Source organism: Scyliorhinus canicula, chromosome 8, assembly GCF_902713615.1.
Source record: "Scyliorhinus canicula chromosome 8, sScyCan1.1, whole genome shotgun sequence".
NCBI classification, from domain to species: Eukaryota; Metazoa; Chordata; class Chondrichthyes; order Carcharhiniformes; family Scyliorhinidae; genus Scyliorhinus; species Scyliorhinus canicula.
The window spans coordinates 158,350,986-158,378,854 of record NC_052153.1 but is presented as its reverse complement, the minus strand read 5'-3'; the positions used below and the strand labels follow the sequence as shown (position 1 = coordinate 158,378,854).

Here is a 27,869-nt window from a genome sequence, read left to right as displayed (position 1 = left end):
GCTCTTTCCAAAGGCCGGTGCAGACTCGATGGTCCAAATGTCCTCCTTTTATACTGTAAATTTTATGATTCAGTGATTCTCTTTGGTGAATACTGAGGCAAAGTATTCATTTAGTTTCTCTCCCATTTCCTCTGATTCCATACATAGATTCCCTCCAATATCCTTGAATGGACCAACCCTTTCTCTGGCTACCCTCTTCTCTTTACATATGTATGAAACACCTTAGGATTTTCCTTAATCTGTTTGCCAATGACATTTCATTACTCCTTTTAGCCTTCCTAACTCCGAACTTAAGTTCCTTCCTACTTGCTTTATACTCTTCAAGAGCTTAATTTGTCCTCAGCCTTTTAGACATTACAAATGCTCTCTTTTTCTTTTGACAAGATTCATAATATCCCTCGTTATCCAGGGTTCCCTATACTGGCCACCCTTATCTTTCGTCCTCACATGCTGGTCCTGAATTCTAATCAGCAGACATTTGAAAGCCTCCCACATGACGGATGTTGATCTTCCCTCAATCAGCCTCGCTCAGTCAACACACTCCAGATCCTGCCTAATGCTGTTGTAATTGGCCTTCCCCCAGTCTCACACCTTCACCTGAGGACCACTCTTGTCCTTTTCCATAAGCACCTTAAAACTTACAGAATTATGATCTCTGTTCCCGAAATGATCTCCTACTGAAACTTCGATCATCTGGCCGGGGTCATTTCCCAACATCAGGTCTAAAATGGCCCCTTCCCGAGTTGGGCTATTTACACATTGTTTCAAGAAATCCTCTTGGACGTTCCTTACAAATTCTGCTCCATCCATGCCTCTAGCAGTGTGTCCCAGTCAATACAGGGAAAGTTAAAATCACTCATCACGACAACCCTTTTGTATATGCATCTTTCCAAGATCTGTCTGCATATCTGCTCCTCTATCTCCCGCTGGCTGTTAGGAGGTCTGCAGTAAACCCCCAATGTTGTGACAGCACCCTTCCTATCCATGAGCTCTACCCAGATTGCCTCGTTGCCTGAACCCTCCAAGGTGCCCTCCCTCAGCACAGCTGTGATATTCTCCTTAACCAATAATGCACTTCCCCCACCCCTTTTGCCTCACCCTCTATCCTGCCTGAAGCATAAATCCTGGAATGTTTAGTTGCCAATCCTGTCCCTCTTTCACCCAAATTTCTGTAATAGCAACATCATAATTCCAGGTACTAATCCAAGCTCTAACTTCATCTGTTTTACCTGAAATACTCCTCGCATTGAAACTAATGCACTTCAGCCCACCAGCCCTGCTGCGTTGACCAACCACTCCCTTGCCTGCTCTTCTTCTTAATCGTACTGGCCTTCGTCTGTAGCTGTCCCTCAGTTATTTCTCCCACTAGCCTACTGCTCTGGTTCCCACCCCCCTGCCAAACTAAGCAGTTCAATCTGTTTCTCTGCTTTCCACTTTTCTCCTTCGTAGCTTTTGTTTCTGTCCCCTCCGTGATTACTGATCTTTTTGAGAGGGCCTTGAGGAGCATTGTGCAGAGTCAATGCAAGATCCCGGAATGCTGACGGTACCTGTAGCCAGGTGGGCGAGGGCACCGTGTGCGCGTGCGCGCCGCGCTCTCCCGGTGACGAGGTGGCGACAGTTGAATGCGAGGCGCGGGATTTCCGGCTGCAATTTGCACCCTTTCCTCCAGGCGCACCAGCATGGCGGATCCCAGAACTCGGCAGATAAAAATCAAAATCGGTGTGGTGAAACGGTGAGTGCGAATGTAACTCAGCGGGAAGGAGATGGCGGCCCGGGCCGTGTGCCAAGCTGTACGGGGTTGTAGGGCCCGCCGAGCGGCCAGGATGCTGCCGCGAGTCGAGGCCCAGGCCGGACGGAGGTTCCCCCTCTCTCGCCGCCCCCCCCAATCCCGGCTCAAAAGTTGCTGACTCATCCCGGCTGCTGTTTGTTTCGGGGCGAAATTTCGTCAATGGGCTTTTGTGATTGAGAGACGGCGCCTTGGGTTTTGATGGCATTTAAAGGGCTGTTGGTGTTTTGAATGGTAGATTAAACCCACGGATTGAGCAGATATTACTGACACGGTTTTGGTGCAAACGCTACACGAACAAGTTGGTTTGGGTTTTGATGGTACTCGTACTAAAGGCAGTGGGCAGCAGCAGCATTCCATCATTGTCATCTTTCAATTTAAGGTGCACAACTCTGTCACAAAGGAGAACTCGGGGCAGGCATCTGAAACATAACTCAGTTCTAAAATAAAAACCAAGATCGGTACTGCTGTGGGAATCAGTTGGGCAAAGCTAGTTTGTTTTCCTATAACAAATAAGGGCCTTTCCTATGCTCATTTCTGGGTGCTTAGTTGGTGGGGGTTGGTTTAGCTCAATTGGTTGGATAGCTGGTTCGTGATGCAGATTGAGGCCAATAGTATGCATTCAATCCCTGTACCAGCTGAGGTTATTCATGAAGGCCTGCCTTCTCAACCTTGCCCCTTGCCTAAGGTGTGGTATCCTCCGATTAAATCTCAACCAGTCAGCTCCCCCCCCCCCCCCCCCAAAGCCTATGGTCACCTGGGACTATGGCGACTTTACTTGTCCAGATGTATTTGCTTTGTTCATAGAAATTCTTCCTTGCATTAATAGTCTTTTAATTGTAACCATAACCCCCGTATCGTTTTTGTGATATATCTTGAAATAGGATTACTTTTTTCTTCTTCCATCATATTTTACTCCTTTGAAAATAAGAGATGAGTATTTTCTTTTATGAACAGGAGCAGGACTGGTCAGTTCAGTCCTTCGAACCTGCTCTGCCATTCACTATGATCATGGCTGATCTCATCTCGGCATCAACTCCACTTTCTTTACCCATTCACCATAACCTTTCAACTCATTACTAATTATCTCCTTAATCTTACTCAATGTCCTGGCATCCACTACACTCTGGGGTAGTGAATTCCACAGATTCGTGACCCATTTCTTTTTAATTAGTAATGGATTGAAGGGTTATGAAGAATGGGTAGGAAAGGGGAGTTGAGACTGAGATGAGATCAGCTATGATCATATTGAATGGCCGAGTGGGTTTGAAGGGCTGAATTGCCTACTGCTTCTAGTTCTTATGTTCTTTTGATAAGTTTTACGATAAGGGATAGCAGATTTAAAACAATGACCTCTCGTTCTAGATTACCCCACAAGAGGAAGCATCTGCTCTGTGTCTACTTTGTCAATACCTTTTATCATCATGTATACCTCAATTACATCTCCTCTCATTCTTCTAAACTCGAGAGAGCAGAGGCCTAAACTGCTCAATAGGACATACTCCTAATCTCTGGAATCAATCTAGTGAATTTCCTCTGAACTTTTAAAAAATAAATTTAGAATGCCCAATTAATTTTTTTCTAATTAAGGGGCAATTTAGCATGGCCATGAAAATGAAATGAAATTCGCTTATTGTCACCAGTAGGCTTCAAATGACGTTACTGTGAAAAGCCCCTGCTCGCCACATTCCGGCTCCTGTTCGGGGAGGCTGGTACGGGAATCCACCTACCCTGCGCATTTTTTGGGTTGTGGGGGCAAACCCATGCAAACACGGGGAGAATGTGCAAACTCCACATGGACAGTGACCCAGAGCCAGGATCGAACCTGGGACCTCGGCGCCATGAGGCAGCAGGCTAATCACTGCGCCACCGTGCTGCCCAACTTCTTCTGAACTGCCGCTAATGCAACTACATCGCCCCTCAAATAAGGGGACCAAAACTGTATGCAGTACTCCAGGTGCAATCTCACCAATGCTGTGTACAGTTGCAGCAACACTTCCCTATTTTTATACTGTATTCCTTTGGCTATAAAGGCCAAAATTGCCTTCCTTATTACCTGCTGTACCTGGAAGCTAGTCTTCGGCGATTCATGCACGAGGATTCTAAAGTTTCTCTTCATTTTAGATAATTAGTTGCCTTTTCATTTTCAAACTAAAATGGATAACCTCTCACTTATCCATGTTAAACTCTATCTGCCACATTTTGGCCCACTCACCTACCCAACTATATGTATTTGTAAATTGCTTATTTACTGATTGTAACTTATTATCCTGTCTATTTTAGTGTCAGCTGCAAATTTGGCTATAATACTGTGTTTATCCTTGTATCCAAGTCATTAATATTTATTTTTTAAAATATTTTTTATTCTCCTTTTTCACATTCTCCCAAATTTACACCCAACAATAATCAGTAATGAATTTAATGTCAATCCCCATATCAGTAACAACGATCCCATCCTCCCACCAAACCCCAGATATTAGCCCGCATGTTAACATAAACAAATGACAAAAAGGAATCGGGAATCACCCATAGCATCATTAACACATACAGCGCGCGCGCCCCCCCCCCCCCCTCAATGTTCGATGTGATCCAATTCTCGAAAGTGCATAATGAATAACGCCCATAAGTTGTAGAATCCGTCCATCCTTCCCCTCAGTTCAAATTTGACCTTTTCAAGTGTCAAGAATTCCAGCAGATCCCCACACCAGGTCACAGGGCGGAGAGGTTGATCTCCACCCTAAGAGGATCCGCATTCGGGTGATCAACGAGGCGAAGGCTACAACATCTGCCTCCGTGCCAGTTTCCAACCCTGGCTGATCCGACACCCCAACTATGGCCTACCGAGAGCCCGGGTCCAGTTTCACGTGCACCACTTTAGAGATTACCCTAAACACCCTCTTCCAGTAATCCTCCAGTTTTGGACAGGATTAATATATATCGTAAACAGTTGGGACCCCGAGGACTGAACCCTGTTGCACCCTGCCAGTTGTGTCTTGCGAACCAGAAAAAGGCACATTTAGCGTGACACTTTGCCTTCTGTCTTCTATCCAAGCTAATAAATTACCCCTAATCACATGATCATTAACCTACAGCACAGAAAAGGTCTTTCAGCCCATTGGGTTTGTGCTGGTCAAAAACCACCACCTACCTATTCTAATCTCATTTCCCAGCACTTGGCCCATAGCCTTGTATGCATTGGAATCGCAAGTGCACATCTAAATACTTCTTAAATGTTATGAGGGTCACTGCCTCCACCACCCTTTCAAGCAGCAAGTTCCAAAAGCCCTTCCTCTATGAGTTGGACTTGGCCAATTGGTCGCTCTGGCCAAAGCCTAAACCGAATGAGCCACCAGTCTGCTTCCACAGTTACCATGAAAGAGAAGGTTTTGAGTTGGCCGAAGCAGAAACAAGAAGTGAAGTGGGAAGGTGTTGGCATACGGATATACCAAGATATTTTGGCAGAGAAGGTGGGTGGCCTCTGGTCGGGTGAAAGCTGCACTGTACAGCAGTGGTGTGAGGTTTGGAGTGGTCTACCCGACGAAACAGAGTGACTCACAATTCAAAGGACTTCTATTTTGAGATGGCAGAGGAGGTAGAGGCGTTCATGAAGGCTGAAGACTGGGACTAAAATGAGGTTTTGGATTTTGGACTTGGATGGTGTGGACTGGGATCTTTTTCTTAGATTTTTTTTCTACAGGGGTTTTTATGTGTTTTTTTTCTTTTTTGGTGTGTTTTCTTTTGTATGGGTGAAGTCTCCCCACTCTTGACTGTATGGGGGGGTTGAAGTTTGCTTTTGGTGGGATTGTGGTGTGGGGGAGGGGTTGGAGGGCCCTGGGCATGGGGGGGGGGGGGGGTGGTTTGGGATGAGCAGGGGGCTTTGGCGGGGTTTCCCTGCTAGCTAACAAAGGTTAGCTAGTCAACGGGAGTGTGATGGGGATGGGGCAATGGTCACTGGAGCCTGGTTGGGCAGGTTTTGACGGATCTGGGAGGTATGAATGGTGGGGGGAGGGGATCGATACTGGGTGAGGTGTTTGCAAGAGGAAGTGGTTCGGGGATTCTGGGAAGGTGGGTGGGGTTGACGGTGACTGAAGGATGGGGTTGGTCCCACCAGGTGGGTGGGGCCTGGTGTAGTAGCGATGGCAGATAGACGGGCCGGCGAAGAAGAGGGAAGAGGCTCCCTCGGTCAGAATGGTGATGTGGAACATTGAGAGGGTTGGGGTGAAAGCTGATGTGATGATGCTGCTGCAAGAGACCCATCTGAGGTAAAGGACCAGATGAGGTTTAGCATAGCTGGTTGAGCCAGGTGTCTCATTCGGGGTTTGATGTGGGGAAGGCGCTGTGAGCTGGAGTTAAACGGGCTGAGTATTTGACAATTGTGATTTCAGATCTTGTTCCACATTGGATGGTCCTGGAGAAGGGGTAGGCCCAGGGATCTGGGTGGAGACTGGATGTGGAACTGTTGGCGGACCAGAGTTTCTGTGATAGGATGGGGAAGGCGATTGAGGATTATGTGTGGTTTAACTGTACTGGAGGGGTCTTGCTGTCGGTGGTTTGGGAGGCTCTGAAATTAGTGGTGAGGGAGGAGGTGATTTTGATTAAAGGCCAAGGTGCATAAGGAGGCCAACAATTGATAGAAATCTTGGAAGTGGATGGTAGGTACGCGGGGGACCCCGACCCAGGACTCCTGGTGAAGTAGAAATAAAAAAAAATGAAATGAAAATCGCTTATTGTCACGAGTAGGCTTCAATGAAGTTACTGTGAAAAGCCCCTAGTCGCCACATTCCGGCGCCTGTCCGGGGAGGCTGGTACGGGAATCGAACCGTGCTGCTGGCCTGCTTGGTCTGCTTTAAAAGCCAGCTAGTTTAAACTAGCCCCTAGGTAGTGAGCTAAACCAGCCCCAAGGAGTTGCAGGTGAGGGTTTACCTGTCCATGGGAAAGCTGTGCATCAGTTAAGGAGGATGAAGGAGGTTGTTTATGAGTATGGATAGAAGGCGGGTTGTATGCTACCAGGTCAGTTCCGCAGGCAGGCTGCAGCGAGGGAGATGGTTCGAGATAAGACGGGCGAGCTGGTGGTGGCCCCGTGGCGGATTAATAAGGTGTTTAAGGAGTTTTATAGGGATTTGTATAAGTCGGAACTACCAGAGGATGAGTGGGAAATGAGGGAATTTTTCGGGAGGTTAGACTGCCCGAAGCTGTGCGAACTGGAGAAGGCGGGGCTGGAAGAATCGGTGGGGGTAGAGGAGGCAGTTGAGAAAGGCCGTGGGGCGAGATGGTGGAATTTTAGAAGACGTTTAATGATAAACTGGCGTCAAGGGTGGCATGGTCACGCAGTGGTTAGCATGGCTGCCTCATGGCGTCGAGAACCCGGGTTCAATCCCGGCCCTGGGTCATTGTCCGTGTTGAGTTTGTTCCCCGTGTCTGCATGGGTCTCACCTCCACAACCCAAAAAGATGTGCAGGACAGGTGGATTGGCCACACTAAATTGCCCCTTGGGGGAAAAAAAAATTGGGTACTCAAAATTTATTTTAAAAAAGGATAAGCTGGTGCTGTTGCTGGTGGAAATGTTTGAGGATGCAATGGGTCAGGGGAGTTTTGCCGAAATCGATGGGCCAGGCCTCCATCTCGTTATTGCTAAAGAGAGATAAGGACACGGTGGAGTGTGGGTCGTAAAGGTCCAAGTCTTTGCTGAATGTAAATGCCAAGATATTGGCAGTGATGCTGGCGTTAAGATCGGTGGTGGTGGTGTGCCTTCCGAGGGTGATTGGGGAGGATCAGACGGAGTTCATTAAGGGCAGACAGCTGTCGTCGAATGTACGGTGGCTGCTGAATCTGGTGTGTTTAATCGGGCGGAGTGGAATTATCTGATTGCGGTGTTGGAGAAGTTTGGGATTGGGCTTAGGTTTGTGGCATGGGGGAAGTTATTGTATAAGGAGCCGATGGCAAGCGTGTATACGGATTATATGAATTCAGGGTTTTTTCGTTGCACCAGTGAATGAGGCTGGGATGCCCCATATCCCCCTTCAGTTTGCGTTAGCGATACATTCCACTGAGGAGCTCAGAGTTGTTGAAGCGATTAGTGAAGGGATGGGGGGGCATTAGGCCTCCCGAATTTGATGTATTATTAACTGGGCAGTAAATGCAGAGAAGGTACGGGATTAGAATAGGGAGGCGAAGGCTTTGTTGGTAAATATGAAAACAGATTCATGTAGGGGGACAGGGCAACGGCGCAGCTGTGTTGGATCCAGGGAAGTATTCAGGCAGTTCGGTGGTGATGGCCACGTTAAAAATTAGGAGCCAGTTCCGGCTGTACTTTAGGTTAGGAGCAGGGTCGAGGGTGATGCCGATCAAGGAGGATGGATTCAGGATTCTGGGAATAAGAGGAGAGGAGGAATTAGGGAGATGAAGGATCTTTTTGTAGGAGGGTGGTTTGCGAACTTGGAGGAGTTGCAAGCGGCGGCAGATGTTTTCGCCTTTGCCTCGTTTGGGCATGCGCAGGAGGAGACATGCAGGTGCGGAATTTTGCGAGGAAAGTCTTTCTAACCATCCCGAAAACAGACAGGCTCTTATTGGGTGGGGGTTTGATATGTTCGTTGTGGTATTTTTGTAAAATTGAAAAAAAAAACACTTGTTGTTTGTAAGAAAAAGGATTGACCACTGCATCGTCCTTGTGGAGACAAAGTCCTGTCTTCACATTGAGGATACTGTCCATCATGCTCTGTGGCATTACCATTGTGTTAAATGGAATAGATTCAGAACAGATCGAGCAAGTCAGGATGGGCATCCATGAGGCACTGTGGGCCATCAGCAGTCACATAATTGTACTCGGCCACAATCTGTAACCTTGTGGCGTGGGATATCTTTCACTCTACTCTGTTTAAAGTCCATTTGATTGGGGGGGGGGGGGTGCGGCGGTCACACAGATTCACAGAATAATGTCAAAGCCTTTGTCTGCTTTACAGTCAATAGGTTTCTTGATATTGAAAAGAGTACCTGTGCTGTATTGTTCTTTGTACATTGATGGATGATTGCACTAACGGCAGTTAAATAAATTCTTTTACCACTTGCTGAAGCCTGAGCACACCTTCCAGGGGCCTTGGGCAAGGCACGTTCTTTCATTAACTTTTAAAACAATTTTTTTTTTCAATTAAGGCATATATAATTTTAACAATTTCCAAGAGGAAAAACAACAAAGTAAATAACTCCCACCCGACCCACCACCAAACCCAGCCAACGTGGCTTACATACACAATTGCCTTGTGTATTCCTTTTCGTACTAACTATTTCCCACCTCAACCAACCCCCATGCCTCCCTCTCTCCTTTGCTCCGAGCATTCAGTCCAACCTTACAATGTGATGTCCCATTGATGTTGTCAAACCATTGGCATTTTCCTTCTGCTGGTTATGTAACCCAGGCCACTTATACATTGTCAAGTTCTTTCACTGATCATTTGTGCTGACTGTTTCTGCTCTCCCCTCTCAACACTAGCTTGCCAGCCAGTGGTTCCCTCTCGCAGACTGAATATATCTAGTGGCTGACAGGGTCATGGATCTGCCCTCTTCTTTCCTGGGATTGAATCCCCCACCCACTATTGCAATTTGGATCTACAAAAAATTGGTTATAAAACTCCATAGCATACAGGGAAAGCCAGACTTTCTGTTCAAATCTTTGGTTCCTCCAGACCGACACAACCAGCACCTGTTAATATTCAGACTGTTGGCTCGGGTATTAGATGAAGGCCTCTCATCAATTCCTTCCCTAACCAAAAGACTCTGTGCACACCGCCAGCCCCAGGTTTCCTGCTAACCCTGTAAGTTGCTATTTAACCAACTTTATGTTTTGCTCCAATCCATTTAATTTCAATTGTATTCTGCAAACCACTCTTGTAAGGTGGTAACCAGAGTAAATGTAAGTAAATGTGACGTTATGAGCGGTTTATTCAGCTGAAAAAGTGTGTGTCCTGAAATTGTTTATTTCATTGAAGTGTGCCAAGTTACTGAAAAGGTTGGGAACCACTGGCCTATACTGGCGAAAGTACTTCATTGAATGCTTTGGGACTTGAGGTTGTTAAAGGTGCAATATGAATGCAAGTCTTTTTTATGTGATAATGAGTTTGAAATATGATATATTTGCCTTTTCTGTGGCTCTGCTGTAACTATGGCAGTCGGTGTCATTGCCCTCTCTCCTTTGGATATCAATATTCTATGCTCCGAGTCGGCAGGTATCAAATGATACCACCATGAGGTTAAACCGGCTATCAATCAAAGAGCCAAACACCAGTTAGTTAGTTCAAAGTCAAGGGTACCTTATTTACACACACAATTAGTCACGCAACATAAACACGACTAGCTAAACGACACCTATCGACTAAGACAACCTGTACTTAACTTCAGGCACCTGGCTTAGGTCAGAGGAACAGTGGCCGCTGTTCGATTCTGCGTCTATCGGGTCTGTAGAAGTAACTGCTGTTCAGCTAGGCTCATCCGTCTGGTAGCAGGCGTTGAACATGGGCTTGCTTCTGGTGGTGCTGCGATTGGAGATGGGCGTTGCTGGGGCGCCAGGTCCAAAAGAGGACGAACACATGGTGGACTCTCTTATGCTTGGGGGTTTTTGCGCTCTTTTGGGCGGTCCTTCAGTTTGGACCCCACTAATTGGGTGATCCTTGATCACTATGTTCGATTTCGAACCAGTAAATGGGCGGGTGCCTGGATGGTTGGGTGTGTCCCAAGCTGTCACTGACCCTGTTGTTTACGCTTCCCTAGTACATGGAGTGGCGCCGAAATGTCTGGGACTGTACCTGTCGCTCAAGTACCAGTCCTTTGTCTGTTGGAGATGGGCCATCAAATGCTAATCGGTCCATCAAATGCTAATTGGTCAGAGTTTCGATACCGTCTGAATTCCTCACTTGCAAATATACATTTCAGGCTCTGAGTCTGCCTGAATCTTGCTCTGTCCATTTTGCCCACCATGCTTTGGAGCTTCTCTGTTCCTGGTTTGTAAGTGGCCATCCCAGATGGCTACAAGTGTCTCACAGTGCGTGGGTCTCACCCCCACAGCCTAAAGATGTGCAAGATAGGTAGATTGGCCACGCTAAATTGCCCCTTAATTGGAAAAAAGAATTTGGTGCTCTAAATGTATTTAAAAAAAAAAGAAATATGATATATTTCCTGATCACAGAGTATATAGCTCACAGGATTAAGTGATACAGGTTGGAGCACAATGACCTGTTTTTGGAGAGTAGTTGTACCCACATTCATAATACTTTGATGGCTGCAGTGTGACTAGAAAGTTAAGTTTGAATGGGTAAGAAAGTGATGAGTTTATGTATTGCAATATCAAGTAATGATTTGTTGGTAATGTAGCAGTTGCAGTTTCTTGGCACCATTCTAGAACAAAAGCTAACCAGTGAAGTGTAGTTATCATGCTGAAGTCATAGGGCCATGGGTATCTCAAACTACAACCAGGCTAGAGAGCTCAACTTAGTGTATTCTCTATGTTCTATTAACTCTAGAGTGTTGCAAAGCGATAGAAAGTCATCTATAAAAAGCAACAACAACCACTTGCATTTATATAAAGTTATTTTAAAGCAGACAAATGCCCTAAAGCAGTTCACAGAGGAGTGTTATCCAACAAAATTTGATACAAAGGCACATTGGATATCAGGACAGGTATTCATAAGCTCGGTCAAAGTGGTTGCCTTCCCCTTAAAAGGAGTGCAAAGATGGGAGAAGATTTGGCGAAGAAATTCCAGAAAAATGGATGAGACAACTGAAAGAATGAATGCCAGTGGGAAGGGATGCCACTGTGCAAGATGCCAGACTTGGAAGAGCAGGAAATTTCATCATTTGTGGGCTGTAGGAGGTTACAGAAATAGGGAGGGATCTGACAAACAAAAACGAGGATTTTAAAATTGAGGTGTTACCCATGTCATTCAGTGAGCACAAATGTGATGGATGAATGGGACTTGGAAACTTGCAGCAGAGTTTTGCATCAGTTCAGTGGAAGATGGGAGGTCAGCGAGGAGAGTCAACACTAGAGGTAACAAATTACATGCATAAATATTGGCGAATTGCTGCAGTACATCCTGGAAATAGTTCATATTGCTGCCATTGTGTGCTGGTAGTAGAGGAAGTGAATGTTTAAGGTGGTGGATAAGGTACAAATCAAGTGGGCTGCTTTGTCCTGGTTGATATCAAGCTGCTTGTGTTGTTTGAGCTGCACCCATGCACTCAAGTATGCCATGCAGATGGTGGACTGGCTTTTGGGAGTTCGGTGGCGAGTTACTTGCTGTAGTATTCCCAGCCTCTGACTTGTTCTTCTGCTTCAATGGTTGGACTTTTTAGGTTTCTGGTCCATGGTAACTTCAGGATATTGCTGCTGAAATGAAATGAAATTAAAATGAAATGAAAATCGCTTATTGTCACAAGTAGGCATCAAATGAAGTTACTGTGAAAAGCCCCTAGTCGCCACATTCCGGAGCCTGTTCGAGGAGGCTGTTACGGGAATTGAACCGTGCTGCTGGCCTGCTTTGGTCTGCTTTCAAAGCCAGTGATTTAGTCTTGTGCCCAACAGCCCCAGCCCTGTGCCCAACAGCCCCAGCCCTGTGCCCAACAGCCCTGTGCCCAACAGCCCCAGCCCTGTGCCCAACAGCCCAAATATGAAAATCCGCAGCGAGCAGGGTTCGAACCTGCGCGGGGAGACCCCATTGGATTTCAAGTCCAACGCCTTAACCACTCGGCCATCGCTGCTGGGGGGGTTAGCGATGGTAATGCCACTAAACGTAAATGGGCGATGATTAGATTCTCTGGCACAAATGTTTATCAGCCCAGGTTTCCCTGTAGCTGCATCCCCTTTTTACAAATTGCACCATTTGGTTCATATTGCCACTCCTCCCCTTACTGAAATGGATCCCTTCACTTCTGTACATTACATTTAATCTGCCCTGTGTGTCCTTTTTGCCACTTTACCTATGTCCTCCTGGGTGTTCCTATCCTGTCATTATTAAGTTTCTGAATTTTGTGTCACCTGGAAACATAGAAAATGACGTCCTCTATAGCCATCTTCAGATCATTAATGTTGATCAAAAAAGTACTGGTCCTAATATACTGACTGGTGGGGAACACCACTGTGTACTTCCCTCCAGTCTGAAAAACAACCATTCAACACTACTATTTGCTCTCTGTTCCCTAGCGCGACCTGTTTGTTTCAATGTATTGGTCTTAAATGGGACAACGCAACGTGAGTGGACTCTATGATACCTTTTCGGTGCATTTGTGCATGTGCTCACCTTAAAGGAAACTTTTGACCATAGCCAATTTTGTATTCATGCTGTCATTGCCCCTTTTAATTCCATGGAGTTTAATTTTGCTATCAAGTTTATTAAATGGTACTTTGGGCTTTTAAAAGGCGTTTGACTCATATGCAACATTAACCTCAGTACCGTCATCAACCATCTCTATTACTTCTCAAAGAACTCAAATCAAATTTGCCTTCAACAAAGATGTGTTTAATTTATTATTCTATTCTTTTTCAAACACTGATTAATTTTGATATGGTTTATTGTTGCTTAGTTTCCCCATCACCAACATTAGACATCAGGTTTTAGTTGTCAGGTTTATTCCCATTTTTAGAAGAACGGCCTAATATTTACAATACTCCAGTCTACTGGCAACCATCTAAATTTCCTTGGAGTTCAGCTGAGGCAGAGTTGGAGATGTGTGATGTTTTGGAGGTGGAATTAGGTAGCCTTGGTGATGGACTTTATATGTGATTGGAAGTTTATTTCAGGCCAGCTAGGAAGTCAAGGCTGTGATGGGGAAACTAAGCAACAAGAAACCACTGAAGGGAGGGATGGAGTTGGTATACTCTTTTCCAGGAGAATCTTGGAAATGTGAGCTGATCTTAGGATTGATCACGAAATCTAGGCTGACACTGCAGCACTGAGGGAATGCTACAGTTGGAGGTGCCAAACGTTTAGATGAGATTGAAAACCTAAACTATGCCATTGATAATTGTAAAAGGCCGCATGCCACTATTCTGAAAAACCAGGTGAGCTCTCCTGGTCCCCTCGCCTAATACCAAAAATCTTCAACTTTGTAATTTACAACCTTCTAGCTTCAATACTGAAGTCAATAATTTCAGATCATAACCACTGTTCTCATTTTCTTGGGGAACTGGTAGTGGTTTTGCTGTTGCCATTTACATCTGTTCCAGACCCATCTTTCATCACAGCAGTTTAGGCAATACCTGGAAGGAGAAGTGACAGTTTATGACATTTGAATTTGTAACACAGGGTTATTCAACATGTGTCCTCTGAGCGAGAGTCTACTCTGCCAAGGGTTCTATCTGGCCCACTGACCAGCGTTCCAAATGCAGGTAAATGGAAGTGATATAGATTCTGCAAAGAACTGCTCTCTCATCCGGCACTAGTGAGCATGTGGTTAAAATTTACCGATGTTGGTTTGACAAAAAAACACTTGGGTGATATCTCGATGCTTGTTCTTTTTGTTGCACTCTGTCTAAATTTCCTTTGACTGAGTTCAACGTTACAGAATAATGTAGTTATTGCGCATCTTTGACAACTAGAATATATGGTGCAAAGCTGATGACTGATGCTGTGGGAATGGTACAGAGGTCACTGGTATTAACAAGGAAATGTTTCATTACATTTATACTATGACATTCATCACCATTTGGGTTTCTGTGAAAATGTATTTGTATATTTTCTGCTGAGCACCAAGATATGCATTCTGAAAAGAGGCAGAGAGGTAAGAATAAGGGAGTTCCAGAGTCTCAGTATGTGCTTTGGGGCTTAATTGATTTGATCTAATCTGTGCCAGAAAGCCATCATACTGGGTTATGCATACATAGGTAAATGAGAGGTGGTTCACATCCGTGATGGGCAATTGGTTTAGCAGTGTTGGGTCATTTAGGGATCACCTACCACCTTGGTGTATTGCCAGAAATCTCACTAAATCAGTAGTCAATATTGTGATGAGAAAGTAAGCTAATAAAGAAAAGAAATATGACTTATTTTTCCAAAATTTACTCTTGTGGCCCCTCATGCAAAAAGATTGGACGCCCCTGATCTAGAACATTTGCTGTCTATAACTATCTGCCGTGTAAATTTGATTTCCATGAACATCTCTGTGGAAGCACCTGCATATTAACACCCAGATTAGTAGATGAAGGTAACTCATTGTGGCAGTAAAACTGGCAGTTCTAGTCAACCCATTGAACTCCATACTATGAGAATTTGTTTACGATATTGAATACAGCTAACACTATTTTAAAAATCATTAACGTAGTTGTATGTATGACGTTTGCTGCAATTTTCTTTTTACATAGTTTTCAACTTTTCAGCTTTAAAAAAAAAAGATATTTGTGAAATTGTAAGAACTCTCAGCAGAGAAGAAATTTAAATGTCTTTGAAATATAACAACTTCTTTTAACAACTATATTCCCACGCCCTGTTTCCCTGACTTTTATCACCCTCTTTCAAACTTAGAAAAGTTTCCTTTCAGTGGTTCAGTAAAGGACATGTTCTCATCAAAGCCTGGATTGAAGTAAACACCAACTGTCCTTCATTGTCTCGTACTGAGCCAGAAAATTGCTGTTCCAGGAAAAATTGGTAATATTGATAGTGATTAGACTGTTTGTCTAGCCTCTACTTAGACTGAAATATTTCTGATGGAGGCAGTCTTCTAATAGTTATTACTAATATCAAGGAGGAAAATTGTGGTTTTGTATCCAGAAAATTGTGGAACCGTTGCTACTATCAATGGGTCTCAACCTCTACTGCTTCCAGGCCTTAGATGGTAGATGAAAGAGAAAAATTAGTTAAATGTACAGGAGAAAGCCTGACATTTAAAAGAAAAGTCTATAAGAGACATGAGAAAGAGAAATGATACTCAAAGAAAAATAAAGCGAGGAGGGACATACAGAAGAACGAACCATGGAAGAATTGAAGATGAACATAAAGACAGACAAAATCAATTCCAGTAGGAGACATTCGGATAGGGATAGTTAATAGAAAGATAGTCCCATTCCTTTTGTCCTTGAGCAACTCCGGCATTGATTTGATAGGCCAAATGTGTGTCATAAATGACTCTATTACTAATTTGCATTAAGTCACACTGGTAAATTTATAAATGATTTTTAAAAAATGGTAGCATTCACCATATAGATGAATAATATGCAGATAAAGCAAGTTGTCATGTTCTGCCATTTGGTAAATCTTATGGTAGGTCACCCAGCTCAAGCAATATGCTTTATATATGGCAAAAGTATTTGATTGTGGATTGCAATTCCACTTGACTGTATTAGTATCAAGGGGGGCTAAATTTATGTTCATATTTCACATCTGTGCAGACATAACTGCTGCTTTATTTGTGTGACTTCTTGGAAAACGTGTGAAATTGACAAGTCAAAATGCACAATTAGCCAAATGAATTAAAGGAATTGAAAACAAAATGTTAAATCTCATCAATCATGAGCTGTCTATAAATTAATTTTTAAAATTGATTGAAGCAACATTAGTTATGTCTTGATTGGGTATGGTTGGGACCAGTTCTAAGTGATCTACGCAGGTTTTAGAATCTATAGCGTACACACAAGGCTGAAAGCAACTGTCAGTGTGGTGCTAATTTAGGCTGATAGTTTAGTGTTGATTAAACCAAACTGACATCAGTAGATTAGAATAAGCCTAAAACAATTCACAGTGCAATCCTTTTAGTTTATCTGTAACATTCTTTTAACACTCATATTTAAATGTTGTTGGCATACCATAATTACACATCTGAGCCTTGACTATGAAAGAACCTTTCATTGTATACCAATGGGGAGAAGGTATTGATTAATAGTAAAGAACTCATTGCCATTTCTAGTCTTACAAGAAGAAATAAGATTTATTTTTTTCTCCAGTCCCTGTGGAAACTATATTCTGTATTCACACTGAGGATATTCTCTAATGCACTACAATGTGCTCAGAAGATATATCAGAATAGATCTAGCAACTCAAAACTAGACACCCATGAGGTGATGTGCAGAACCATATACCTCTTCAGTATGCAGTCTCGAGACCAGCCTTGTGAATGCCCTCATCCTTAATAAAGATGGAGATGTTTATGTGAGTGGCTGATGGGAACAAAGGAACAGGAGTAGGCCATTTAGCCGCTCGAGCATGTTCTGTTGTTAGATCCTGACTGATCTGTGACGTAACTTGGTTTTGCCCCATATCCTTTAACATTTTTGGGACACAAAAATCTATCAAACTCCAATTTAAAATGAACAATTGATATAGCATCAATTGCTGTTTTTGGAAGGGAAGTCAAACCTTTACCTTCTTTTATGTGGAGAGGTATTTCTAATTTCACTCCTTTAATTTTTAGACTGTGCCCCCTGGTCCCAGACTCCCTGACCAGCAGGAATAGATTCGTGGCATCTCCTTCGCATCTTGAAACCGATGATCGAATCACCCCCAACTATCTAAATTTGAAGGAATATGCCAGTTTGTGTCATCTCTCCTGATAATTTAATCTTTGGAAGTCTACGTGTCATGCTGGCATACTTGCACTGCACCCTTTCCAAGATCACCTATATTCTTCCTAAGGTGGGATGCTCAGAACAGCTCACGACGTTACTCCAGGTGCGGTCTAACTAAGACTTTGCATCTTCGAAGCATGACTTCTCCCTCCTTTTATTCTAGATCTCTAGATATACAGGCCAGCACTCTCTTGACCTTTTTGATTATTTTCTGTAGCTGCTCACGGCATTTTAATGACCCATGTACTTGGATCCCTACAATTTCTAGCTTTTTCCCATTTGGAAAGTATCCTATTTTGTCCTTTTTCAGATTAACTCATGTTGGCCTAAATAGAAATCCATTTGCCAGTTTTGCCCATTTACTTAATCTATCAATGTCTTTTTGTAATTTCATCTCCATAGATTGCAATATCTATGTGCCATCGGCAAATTTTGATTTATTTATTTTAGCGAATGCTAACATCTTTTGGATGTTAAAAGGACAGCTTGCAGGATTACTTAGTGTTGTATTCTATGGGGGGTGTATTTGATTTACTGGTTGCTAAGATATTCACTGTTTGTTTTATAAAGGTTAACTTGAGTTCATAGAATAAACATTGTTTTGTTTTTAAAAATACTCGTCCATTTCTGCTGTACCATACCTGTAGAGTGAGCAGTGTGCTCCCGATACCACAATCTATTAAAAGTTGTGGGTCAGGTGAACTCCATGATACACTTTGGGGTTCTCTAAACCCTGATCCATAACAATTGGGGACTCTAGGGGATAAAAGTCTATCTATTGGATTGGCTTAGTGAACAGTGAGGGGTGAGCATATTGTGGTTACTTTTCAGGTATGGTATTTTAGTTTAAGTGGGGAGTGTGTTGTGGACAATGGCTCTTTCAGAGGCTCTGAAGTTTTTGGGGATGGAGACGGTCACACGCAGTACATCACGGACAGAGACTAAAAGCAGACTGTTAGATTTGGCAAAACCATTGCAGTTAACATTACCTGACAAAATGCGAAAACATGAGGTAATTATGATGGTGGCTAAGCATTTAATGTTGCCTGAGATACAGTTTGACTCATTGAAAATGGCAAAAATTCAGTTGCAAATTAAACAAATAGAACATGAGAAAATTAAAGCAGCTTGAATACGAAACAGATAGAAAGGAAAAAGAAAGAGGAAGGGAGATACAGATCAGGGAAAAAGATAAAGAGAGAGTGTTTGAACTTCAGAAAATGGCCATGAAACATGACAGTCAGTTAAAATTGGCAGGCATAAAGGGAAACGTACAGTTGGATGATAGTGATGAGGATAGTGAGAAAGAGTGTCTAAGTCGAAGGCGTGGTGGGGATCTATTTAAATATGTCCAAGCATTGCCAAGGTTTGACGAGAAGGCGGTAGAGCCTTTTTCATTTCATTTGAGAAGGTAGCTAAACAAATGAAATGGCCACAGGACATGTGGGTATTACTGATTCAAACAAAGCTGGTAGGCAGGGCGAGTGAAGTGTTTGCATCACTATCAGAGGAGGTATCTGAGTCGTATGAAGAGGTGAAAAAATCCATCTTGGATGCATATGAACTAGTGCCTGAAGCCTACAGACTAAGGTTCAGAAATGTAAGGAAAGAATTTGATCAAACGTACATGGAGTTTGAAAGGCTCAAACAGAGTAATTTTGATAGGTGGATGAGGGCTTTGAAAATAGACCAAACTTTTGAAGCTCTCAGAGAAATTATACTTTTGGAGGAGTTTAAAAATTCAATTCCTGATGTTGTGAGAACAAGTGGAAGAACAGAGGGTTAAAACTGCGAGATTAGCAGCAGAAATGGCAGATGATTATGAATTAGTTCATAAATCAAAGCTTGGTTTCCGACATCAGTTTCAGCCTGTGAGGAATAGAAACTGGGGACATGAGAAGAGGTAAAGGTGATCTGATGGGAGATAATAAGGAGAGTATACCTCGGACTAAAGAAGAAATCCAGTAGGATGGAAGAGACATGAAAAGTTTCAAATGTTTTTACTGTAATAAACTAGGCCATGTAAAGTCAGTGTTGGTGGTTGAAGAAAAGCACTGGGAAGGCTGATGTGGTAAAACAGGATAAGACAGTGGGGTTTGTTAAAGTGTAAAGGAAAGCCCAAGTGAAGAGAAGGAGGTGCAAAAGATTGTATAGCCTGATCAAGAGGTGATTGTTAAGAAGGTGCCAGATGTCTTTAAAGAATTTACTTCTGTGGGTAAAGTTTACTCGCGTATCAGGAGGAGCAGGTAAAGAAGTCACAATTTTAAGAGATACGGGAGCTAGTCAGTCTTTAATGGTAAGAGATGAGGAGGTATGTAGGTTGGGAAGAATATTGCCAGAAATGGTGGTAATATATGGAATTCAGGGTGTGAGGAGCAGCGCTCCATTATATAAGGTAAGGTTGTAATGTCCAGTAAAGTGAAGTGGTAGTGTGAGTAATAGAGAACCTATCTTGTCCAGGAATGCAGTTTATCTTGGGTAATGATATAGCTGGATCGCAGGTAGGAGTGATGCCTTCTGTAGTTGATAAGCCAGTGGAAATTCAGACAACTGAAGTGTTGAAGGACGAATATCCTGGGATTTGTCCAGATTGTGTAGTAACGAGGTCGCAAGGTCGTTAAGACAAGAGGAGAAATCGAAGAGTGAAGATAAAGTTGAAGTGCAATTATCAGAAACGATTTTTTTTTCCCCAATTAAGGGGCAATTTAGCGTGGCAAATCCACCTACTCTGCACATTTTTGGGTTGTGGGGGCGAAACCCACGCAGACACGGGGAGAATGTGCAAACTCCACACGGACAGTGACCCAGAGCTGGGATCGAACCTGGGACCTCAGCGCCGTGAGGCGGTTGTGCTAACCACTAGGCCACCGTGCTGCCCTATCAGAAACGATTTTTGATCAGATGGTTGAAAAAGAACAAGAACAGGTGCAGGATGAGACGGATATTTTTAGTTCAGGGAACTTGGCAGAGTTACAATAGGAAGGTGTAGAAATAAAACGGATGTATCAGAAAGCATACACAGAAGAGGAATCTGAGTGTATACCTCTTGGGCAGCACAGTAGCATTGTGGATAGCACAATTGCTTCACAGCTCCAGAGTCCCAGGTTCGATTCCAGCTTGGGTCACTGTGTGGAGTCTGCACATCCTCCCCGTGTGTGCGTGGGTTTCCTCCGGGTGCTCCGGTTTCCTCCCACAGTCCAAAGATGTGCAGGTTAGGTGGATTGGCCATGATAAATTGCCCTTAGTGTTGGGTCGGGTTACTGGGTTATGGGGATAGGGTGGAGGTGTTGACCTTGGGTAGCGTGCTCTTTCCAAGAGCCTGTGCAGACTCGATGGGCTGAATGGCCTCCTTCTGCACTGTAAATTCGATGATAAATTCTGTTGATGAGAAAATGGAGACCTTCACATATGCAGGCAGAAATAAAACGGATGTATCAGAAAGCATACACAGAAGAGGAATCTGAGTGTATACCTCTTGGGCAGCATGGTAGCATTGTGGATAGCACAATCGCTTCACAGCTCCAGGGTCCCAGGTTCGATTCCGGCTTGGGTCACTGTCTGTGCGGAGTCTGCACTTCCTCCCCGTGTGTGCGTGGGTTTCCTCCGGGTGCTCCGGTTTCCTCCCACAATCCAAAGATGTGGAAGTTTGGTGGATTGGACATGATAAATTGCCCTTAGTGTCCAAAATTGCCCTTGGTGTTGGGTGGGGTTACTGGGTTATGGGGATAGGGTGGAGCTGTTAACCTTGGGTAGGGTGCTCTTTCCAGGAGCTGGTGCAGACTCGATGGGCTGAATGGCCTCCTTCTGCACTGTAAATTCTATGATCTATGAAGTAGTATTGCCGGTAGGGTATAGAAAGGAGCTGTTGCGAGTTGCGCATGAGGTACCAGTGGGATGTCATTTGGGGATAAGGAAAAATCAAGCTAAAATCCTCAAACATTTTTATTGGCCTGGACTACATAAAGATGTAGTTAAATTTTGTCAATGTCACACATGTCAAGTGATAGGGAAACCTCAAGCAGTGATAAAACCAGCGCCCTTAATACCCATTCCAGCATTTGAGGAACTTTTTACAAGGGTCCTAATTGATTGCGTAGGACCGCTTCCTAAAACAAAAAGTGGGAATCAATATCTTTTGACTATAATGGATGTGTCTACTAGATTTCCAGAGGCCATTCCACTATGTAATATTACAGCTAAAAAGATTGTGGAGGAGTTACTTAAATTCTTTACGAGATATGGACTACCCACAGAATTACAATCTGATCAAGGATCAAATTTTACCTCAAAGTTATTCAACAAAGTTATGGATAGCTTAGGAATAAAACAATTTAAATCAACTGCGTACCATGCAAAATCGATGGGAGCATTAGAAAGGTGGCATCAGACAGTAAAGACAATGTTGAGGGCTTATTGTCAAGATTATCCGAAGGATTGGGATAAAGGAATTCCATTCATACTATTTGCAATTAGGGATGCACCTAATGAGTCAACCAAATTTAGTCCTTTTGAACTAAGTTTTGGTCATGAGGTAAGAGGACCACTTAAATTGATTAAGGAAAAATTGATGGGTGAGAAATCGGAAAGTATATTATTGGATTACGTGTCAAATTTTAGCGAATGATTAAAGAGAGCAGGTGAATTGGCTAGACAACATTTGAAAGTTGCACAAAATGTGATGAAACGGTCGTGGATAAGAAACCCAAGGTTCGTAGTTTTGCCAGTGGAAATAAAGGTTTAGTGTTGTTACCAGTGGTAGGTGAACTTTTAAAAGCAAGGTTTTGTGGACCTCGGATTGAAAGGAAATTAAGTGAGGTGAATTATGTGGTTAAAAACACCAGATAGAAGGAAGACTCACTGAGTGTGTCATGTGAATATGTTTAAAAGGTACTTTGAAAGGGAAGTAGAGAAAAAGGAAGTTTTAATGATTCTAACTCAAAGTGACAAACCAAATATAGATGACTGAATTTGACATACCTCAAATTAAATTGGAAAATGAGGATGTTCTTAAAATTGTTGAGTTACCTTCCAGAGGAAAAACAAACTGACCTGAAAGAATTATTGATATCACATGGGCAAGTTTGTGGAGATAAATTGGGAAGTACTAAAATGGCTATACATGATGTAGATGTGGGAAATGCTGTTCCGATCAAACAACATCCTTACAGACTTAACCCTTTAAAATTGGCACAGGTTACCAAAGAGATTGAGAGTATGCTGAAAAATGCCATAATTGAAGTGGGTTGCAGCCAATGGAGCTCACCCATAGTGATGGTACCAAAACCAGACGGTACCCAATGGTTGTGTGTGGACTATAGAAAGGTTAATGCAGTTACAAGAACAGATTCTTATCCTATCCCACGTTTGGAGGATTGCATTGAGAAAGTGGGACAACCAGCTTTATTTCCAAACTGTATTTACTTCAAGGTTACTGGCAGGTACCTTTATCCGAAAGGGCGAAGGAGATTTCAGCTTTTGTGACTCCAGATATTCAGTTATCTGGATTTGGTTTGTCACTTTGAGTTAGAGTCATTAAAACTTCCTTTTTCTCTACTTCCCTTTCAAAGTACCTATACCAATTCAAAGTTATGCTATTTGGCATGAAAAACGCCCCAGCTACATTTCAACAGTTAACTAACACAGTCGTTTCAGGATTACCCAATTGTGCGTTATACATCGACGATCTGGTAATTTTCAGCCAGACATGGAAAGAACGTTTAAAACATCTGATGGAGTTATTTGATCAACTTCAGGAGGCAGGTTTGGTTATAAACCTAGCCAAAAGTGAAGTTGGAAAAGCCCAAGTCACTTTCCTTGGCCATACAATCGGGACAGGGTCGAATGGTCCCACGGAATGTGAAAACAAAAGTTATTGGGGAGTTTCCGATACCCTCGACACGACGGGAAATAATGTAATTTCTTGGTATGAGTGGAGCTCAGCTCTACTTCTGCTTTTTAGTTTCAGTTTGAGAAAAAGCTAGGATGTGTGTTTTTCAGTGAGCTGCATCTGAAGTTTAAACAAAGATATGTAATGTTGATCTCTGCCATCCAAAGACTATCTATGGATCATTTGGTGAACCCAGAATTGTAAAAGGTCTCAGTATTGAATGTAAAACCTAATGTGCTCCTGTTTGAAGGTTTGTTAAGTCTTTTGGGTCTTTAAAGGACAGCTTACAGGGTTACTTAGTGTTGTATTCTATGGGGGCTGTGTTTGATTTACTGGTTGCTAAGATATTCACTGTTTGTTTTATAAAGGTTAACTTGAGTTCATAGAATAAACATTGTTTTGTTTTAAAAAATACTCGTCCATTTCTGCTGTACCACACCTGTAGAGTGGGCCGTGTGCTCCCCATACCACAATCTATTAAAAGTTGTGGGTCATGTGTACTCCATGATACACTTTGGGGTTCTCTAAACCCTGACCCATAACAGAACCAATGGGTTTTTGCAACAATCTGTGATAGTTTCATTGTTACCATTAGTGGCTTTATGTTCTGGGTTTATTTGAAATTCCACCAGTCGTCTGATGACATTAGAACCCACGCCCCCTGGGCATTAACCTGGGCTTCCGGGTTACTCGTCTCATGATTTGAACTTTGGAAATTTTCAGTTTAAATTGAAACTGATTCTGATTGATAGGTTATAAAAAGAATCCATAAGAACACAATGAATAGCTAATAGACCTGGATCATACTGTTGACAGCACCTTTTTGAGACATCTCCCCTTAGTGAGCAGAGCTTTAAAACTGCTTTGCATCAATACTATAATGTAGGGGCGGCACAGTGGCGTAGTGGTTAGCACTGCTGCGTCATAGCGCCAAGGATCCGGGCTCGATTCCGGCCCCAGATCATGTCCGTCCAGATTTGCATTCTCCCCATGTCTCCGTGGGCCTCACCCCCACAATCCAAAGATGTGCATAGTAGGTGGATTGGCCATGCTAAATTGCCCCTTCATTTGAAAAATTTAAAATTAAATAATATAATGTAGGAATACAGTAACACTGCCGCAAATCATCCCAATCAAAAGGGGTGTAGTGCCAAATTTTGAGGTGCTGGAGCCAGCAGGAGTGGGCCAGTTAAATCGGAAACCAATTGCCGCCCGCGTGGTTTCTTATTTTGGACTCTCCTCACTCTTATTCGTGCCTAGCATGAGACGGCCATTAGATCGCACCCAAGGCCTCGGGGAAGTGTTGCATGGCACCATTTATTCATGGTCTGAGTCAGACGGTCGGGCGAGAAACGTGCGGCTTAATTTACAGGTAAGTAAGTAGGAGCAAATTGACAAATCTGACTGATTGTCATTCTGGAGATGTTACAGGGCACTCACTCCATATAGAACATAGAACAGTACAGCACAGTACAGGCCCTTCGGCCCTCAATGTTGTGCCGAACAATGATCACCCTACTTTAAACCCACGTAACCCGTATACCCGTAACCCAACAATCCCCCCATTAACCTTACACTACGGGCAATTTAGCATGGCCAATCCACCTAACCCGCACACCTTTGGACTGTGGGAGGAAACCGGAGCACCTGGAGGAAACCCACGCACACACAGGGAGGACGTGCAGACTCCACACAGACAGTGACCCAGCCGGGAATCGAACCTGGGACCCTGGAGCTGTGAAGCATTGATGCTAACCACCATGCTACCGTGAGGCCGTTTCAATAGTTCAATAGACTATGTTTCAATAGTTTCATCTTTTCGTCAAGGCCATAGGAATCGCAAAAATGTTGGACATTTGAATTTTGATTGAACTGTGGGGAGGAAATTGCTGTGTGCATATATAATAAGATTGTTACGAAAGTGTTCATAATGTTACAATGTGTAATATTTTAAAACGCTGTGAAAAAATCCTTACTCAAATTTGGCTTTTCCTTTGAGAGGGGCCCTGTGTTTTTGAGGAAAACCTAAATTTTATGTTGGGCTGGTGGTCCCTCTGAGAACTTGGTTTCTCTGGAAGATGATTTATTGGGGTTGTAAGTCAAATGGATGTAGAAGGAAATTTGAGTTAAGAAGTTTGGTTTAGAGCAAAAGTAACTGTGTTAATTGTACTTTTAATATTTTTGATGTAATTGACTATTTAAAATAGTGTAGTCAATAGTATTCATGTCCTTTGATTTTGGTGTTGTAAAATACTTTTGCTTTACATGTTGAATCGTGTAGCTTCATTCTTTTCGTAAATACATGGGTTTTCAGATTTTAGAAAATCGTAAGTGCTAACTGGGCTCAGTTTTACCTTCAAGGTGCCACTGTAGCAATCTATATGCCGGACTGAGTAAAGGCAGGTTCTTTTTAGTTAGGTCATCGTGATCAGCACAGGCTTGGAGGGCCAAAGGGCCTGTTCCTGTGCCGTAATTTCCTTTGTATTAAACGTTAGTGTCCCCAAATGAGAGTAAAACTATGTTTTTTAGTGAAAAGTATGAAGTGGAAAGTGCCAGTAGGCGTTTTATTGTAAAGCATGTGGTATTTTGAATCATTAATCTTTAGCGTAACTAAAATTTCATTATGCAGCAGTTTCGTTATTTAATTCAAGCCTATTTAAAAAAACATGAATTACAGAAAACTTTACTTCCTTCTGACTGGGGAATGGTATATAGAGGGGGTCACTGCTTTTCTTGATTTATATTTCTAACCTAAACCCCTGTGTACAGAGCGCAATTTCAAAATTTGCAGATGATGTAAGATGTGGAAACATTGTGAACTGTGAGGATAGTGATAGACTTCAAGAGGATGTGGACAGGCTGGTGGAATAGACAGACATGTTATAGATGATATTTGATATTTAATGTAGTGAAGTGATCCAATTGGTCAGAAGAACGAGGAGACATAAACTATAACATAAACTAAAGGATATAATTCTTTAAAAAAAAATTATAGAGTACCCAATTATTTTTTTTTCCAATTAAAGGACAATTTAGCGTGGTGAATCCACCTACCCTGCACATCTTTGGGGTGTGGGGCAGAAGGCACGGGGTAAAGGGAATAATTCTAAAGGAAATGCAGGGTAGAGTGACCTAAGTATATATGTGCATAAATTATTGAAGATGGGCAGGGTGAGAAAGCAATTCATACATTATACTGAATCTTGGATTTTATAAATAGGGAAACAAAGTCCAAAAACAAGTAAGTTATGAACCTTCATAAAACTTTGGTTCAGCCTCAACAGGAAGGATACGAAGGTTTTAGAAAGGGTGCAGAAAATATTTAAGAGTGGTTCCAAGGTAGAGAGACTTGAGTTATGTGGATAGATTGATGAAGCTAGACCTGTGTTCCATAGAGAAGAGAAGATTGCGAGGAAATTTGTCAGGCATGCTCAAAATCATGTCTGGATGGCGTAAATGGGGAGAAACTGTTCCCATTGGCAAATGGTCAAGAACCCTCAAGTAACTAACAAAAGAACCAGAGATGACTTGAATAAAAAACTCTTTATGCAGTAAGCATTGACCAGGGAGAACCAGTGGATGTGGTTTATTTAGATTTTTGGAGTGCTTTCTACAAAGTCTCACACCTAGCAGATTGCTATGTAAAGTTAAAGTGCATGGGATTGTGGGTAGTGTCTTGACGTGGATTGAAAGCTGGTTAGCAGACAGGCAGGAAAGAGTTGGAATAAATGGGTCTCTTTTTCCCATTGGCAGGCAGTGACTAGTGGGGTACCGCAACTGTTCACATTATATATTAATGATTTGGACGAGGAACTAATTATCTCCACGTTTGCAGATGACACAAAGTTGGGTGGGAGGGAGAGCTGCAAGAAGGATGCAGAGATGCCTCAGCGTGATTTGAACAGGCTGAGTAAGTGGGCATCTGTGTGGCAGATGCAGCATAATGTGGATAAATGTGGGGTTATCCACTTCGTTAGCAAAAATAGGAAGGTAGATTATTATTTGAATGGGTGTAAATTGAGTGAAATGGGTACTTAGCGAGCCCTTGATGTCCTTGTGCATCAGTCTCTGAAAGTAAGTGTGCAGGTACAGCAGGCTGTAAAGAAGGCAAAAGGTATGTAACCCTTCATAGTGAGAGGATTTGAGTGTAGGAATAGGGATGTTTACTGCAGTTGTACAAAGCGTTGGTGAGGCCATACCTGGAGTAGTGTGTGCAGCTTTGGTGTCCTTATCTGAGGAAGGATGTTCTTGCTATGGAGCGAGTGCAGCAAAAGTATACCAGGCTGGTTCCTGGGATGGCGGGACTGTCACATGAGAGTCTAACTCGATTAGAATTATAACCCTCTTTATTAGTGTCATAAGTAGGCTTACATTAACACTGCAATGAAGTTACTGTGAAAATCCCCTAGTTGCCAGACTCTGGCACCTGTTCGGGTACACAGAGGGAGAATTCAGAATATGCAATTAACCTAACAGCACGTCTTTCGGGACTTGTGGAAAGAAACAGGAGCACCCGGAGGAAACCCACGCAAACATGGGGAGAACGTGCAGACTCTGCACAGACAGTGACCCAAGCTAGGAATTGAACCTGGGCCCCGGGCGCTGTGAAGCAACTGTGCTGACCACTATGCTACCGTGCCGCCCACACATATTTT

General features: G+C 43.0%; 1 protein-coding gene and 1 non-coding gene across 2 annotated transcripts in view; one reads left to right on the top strand and one right to left on the bottom strand.

Annotated features, from left to right (window-relative positions):
- Nucleotides 1–1,548: 1,548 nt before the first annotated feature.
- Nucleotides 1,549–27,869, top strand: part of tbca (tubulin cofactor a) — a 102,600-nt gene continuing 76,279 nt past the window's right edge. The window contains exon 1 of the mRNA XM_038805546.1: nt 1,549–1,732. Coding sequence (XP_038661474.1) covers nt 1,623–1,732 — 110 coding nt within the window. The 5' untranslated portion in view covers nt 1,549–1,622. The remainder of the gene's footprint in view (nt 1,733–27,869) is intronic.
- Nucleotides 12,451–12,532, bottom strand: trnas-uga. Its single transcript has one exon. It is a non-coding gene; the product is annotated as a tRNA-Ser (tRNA).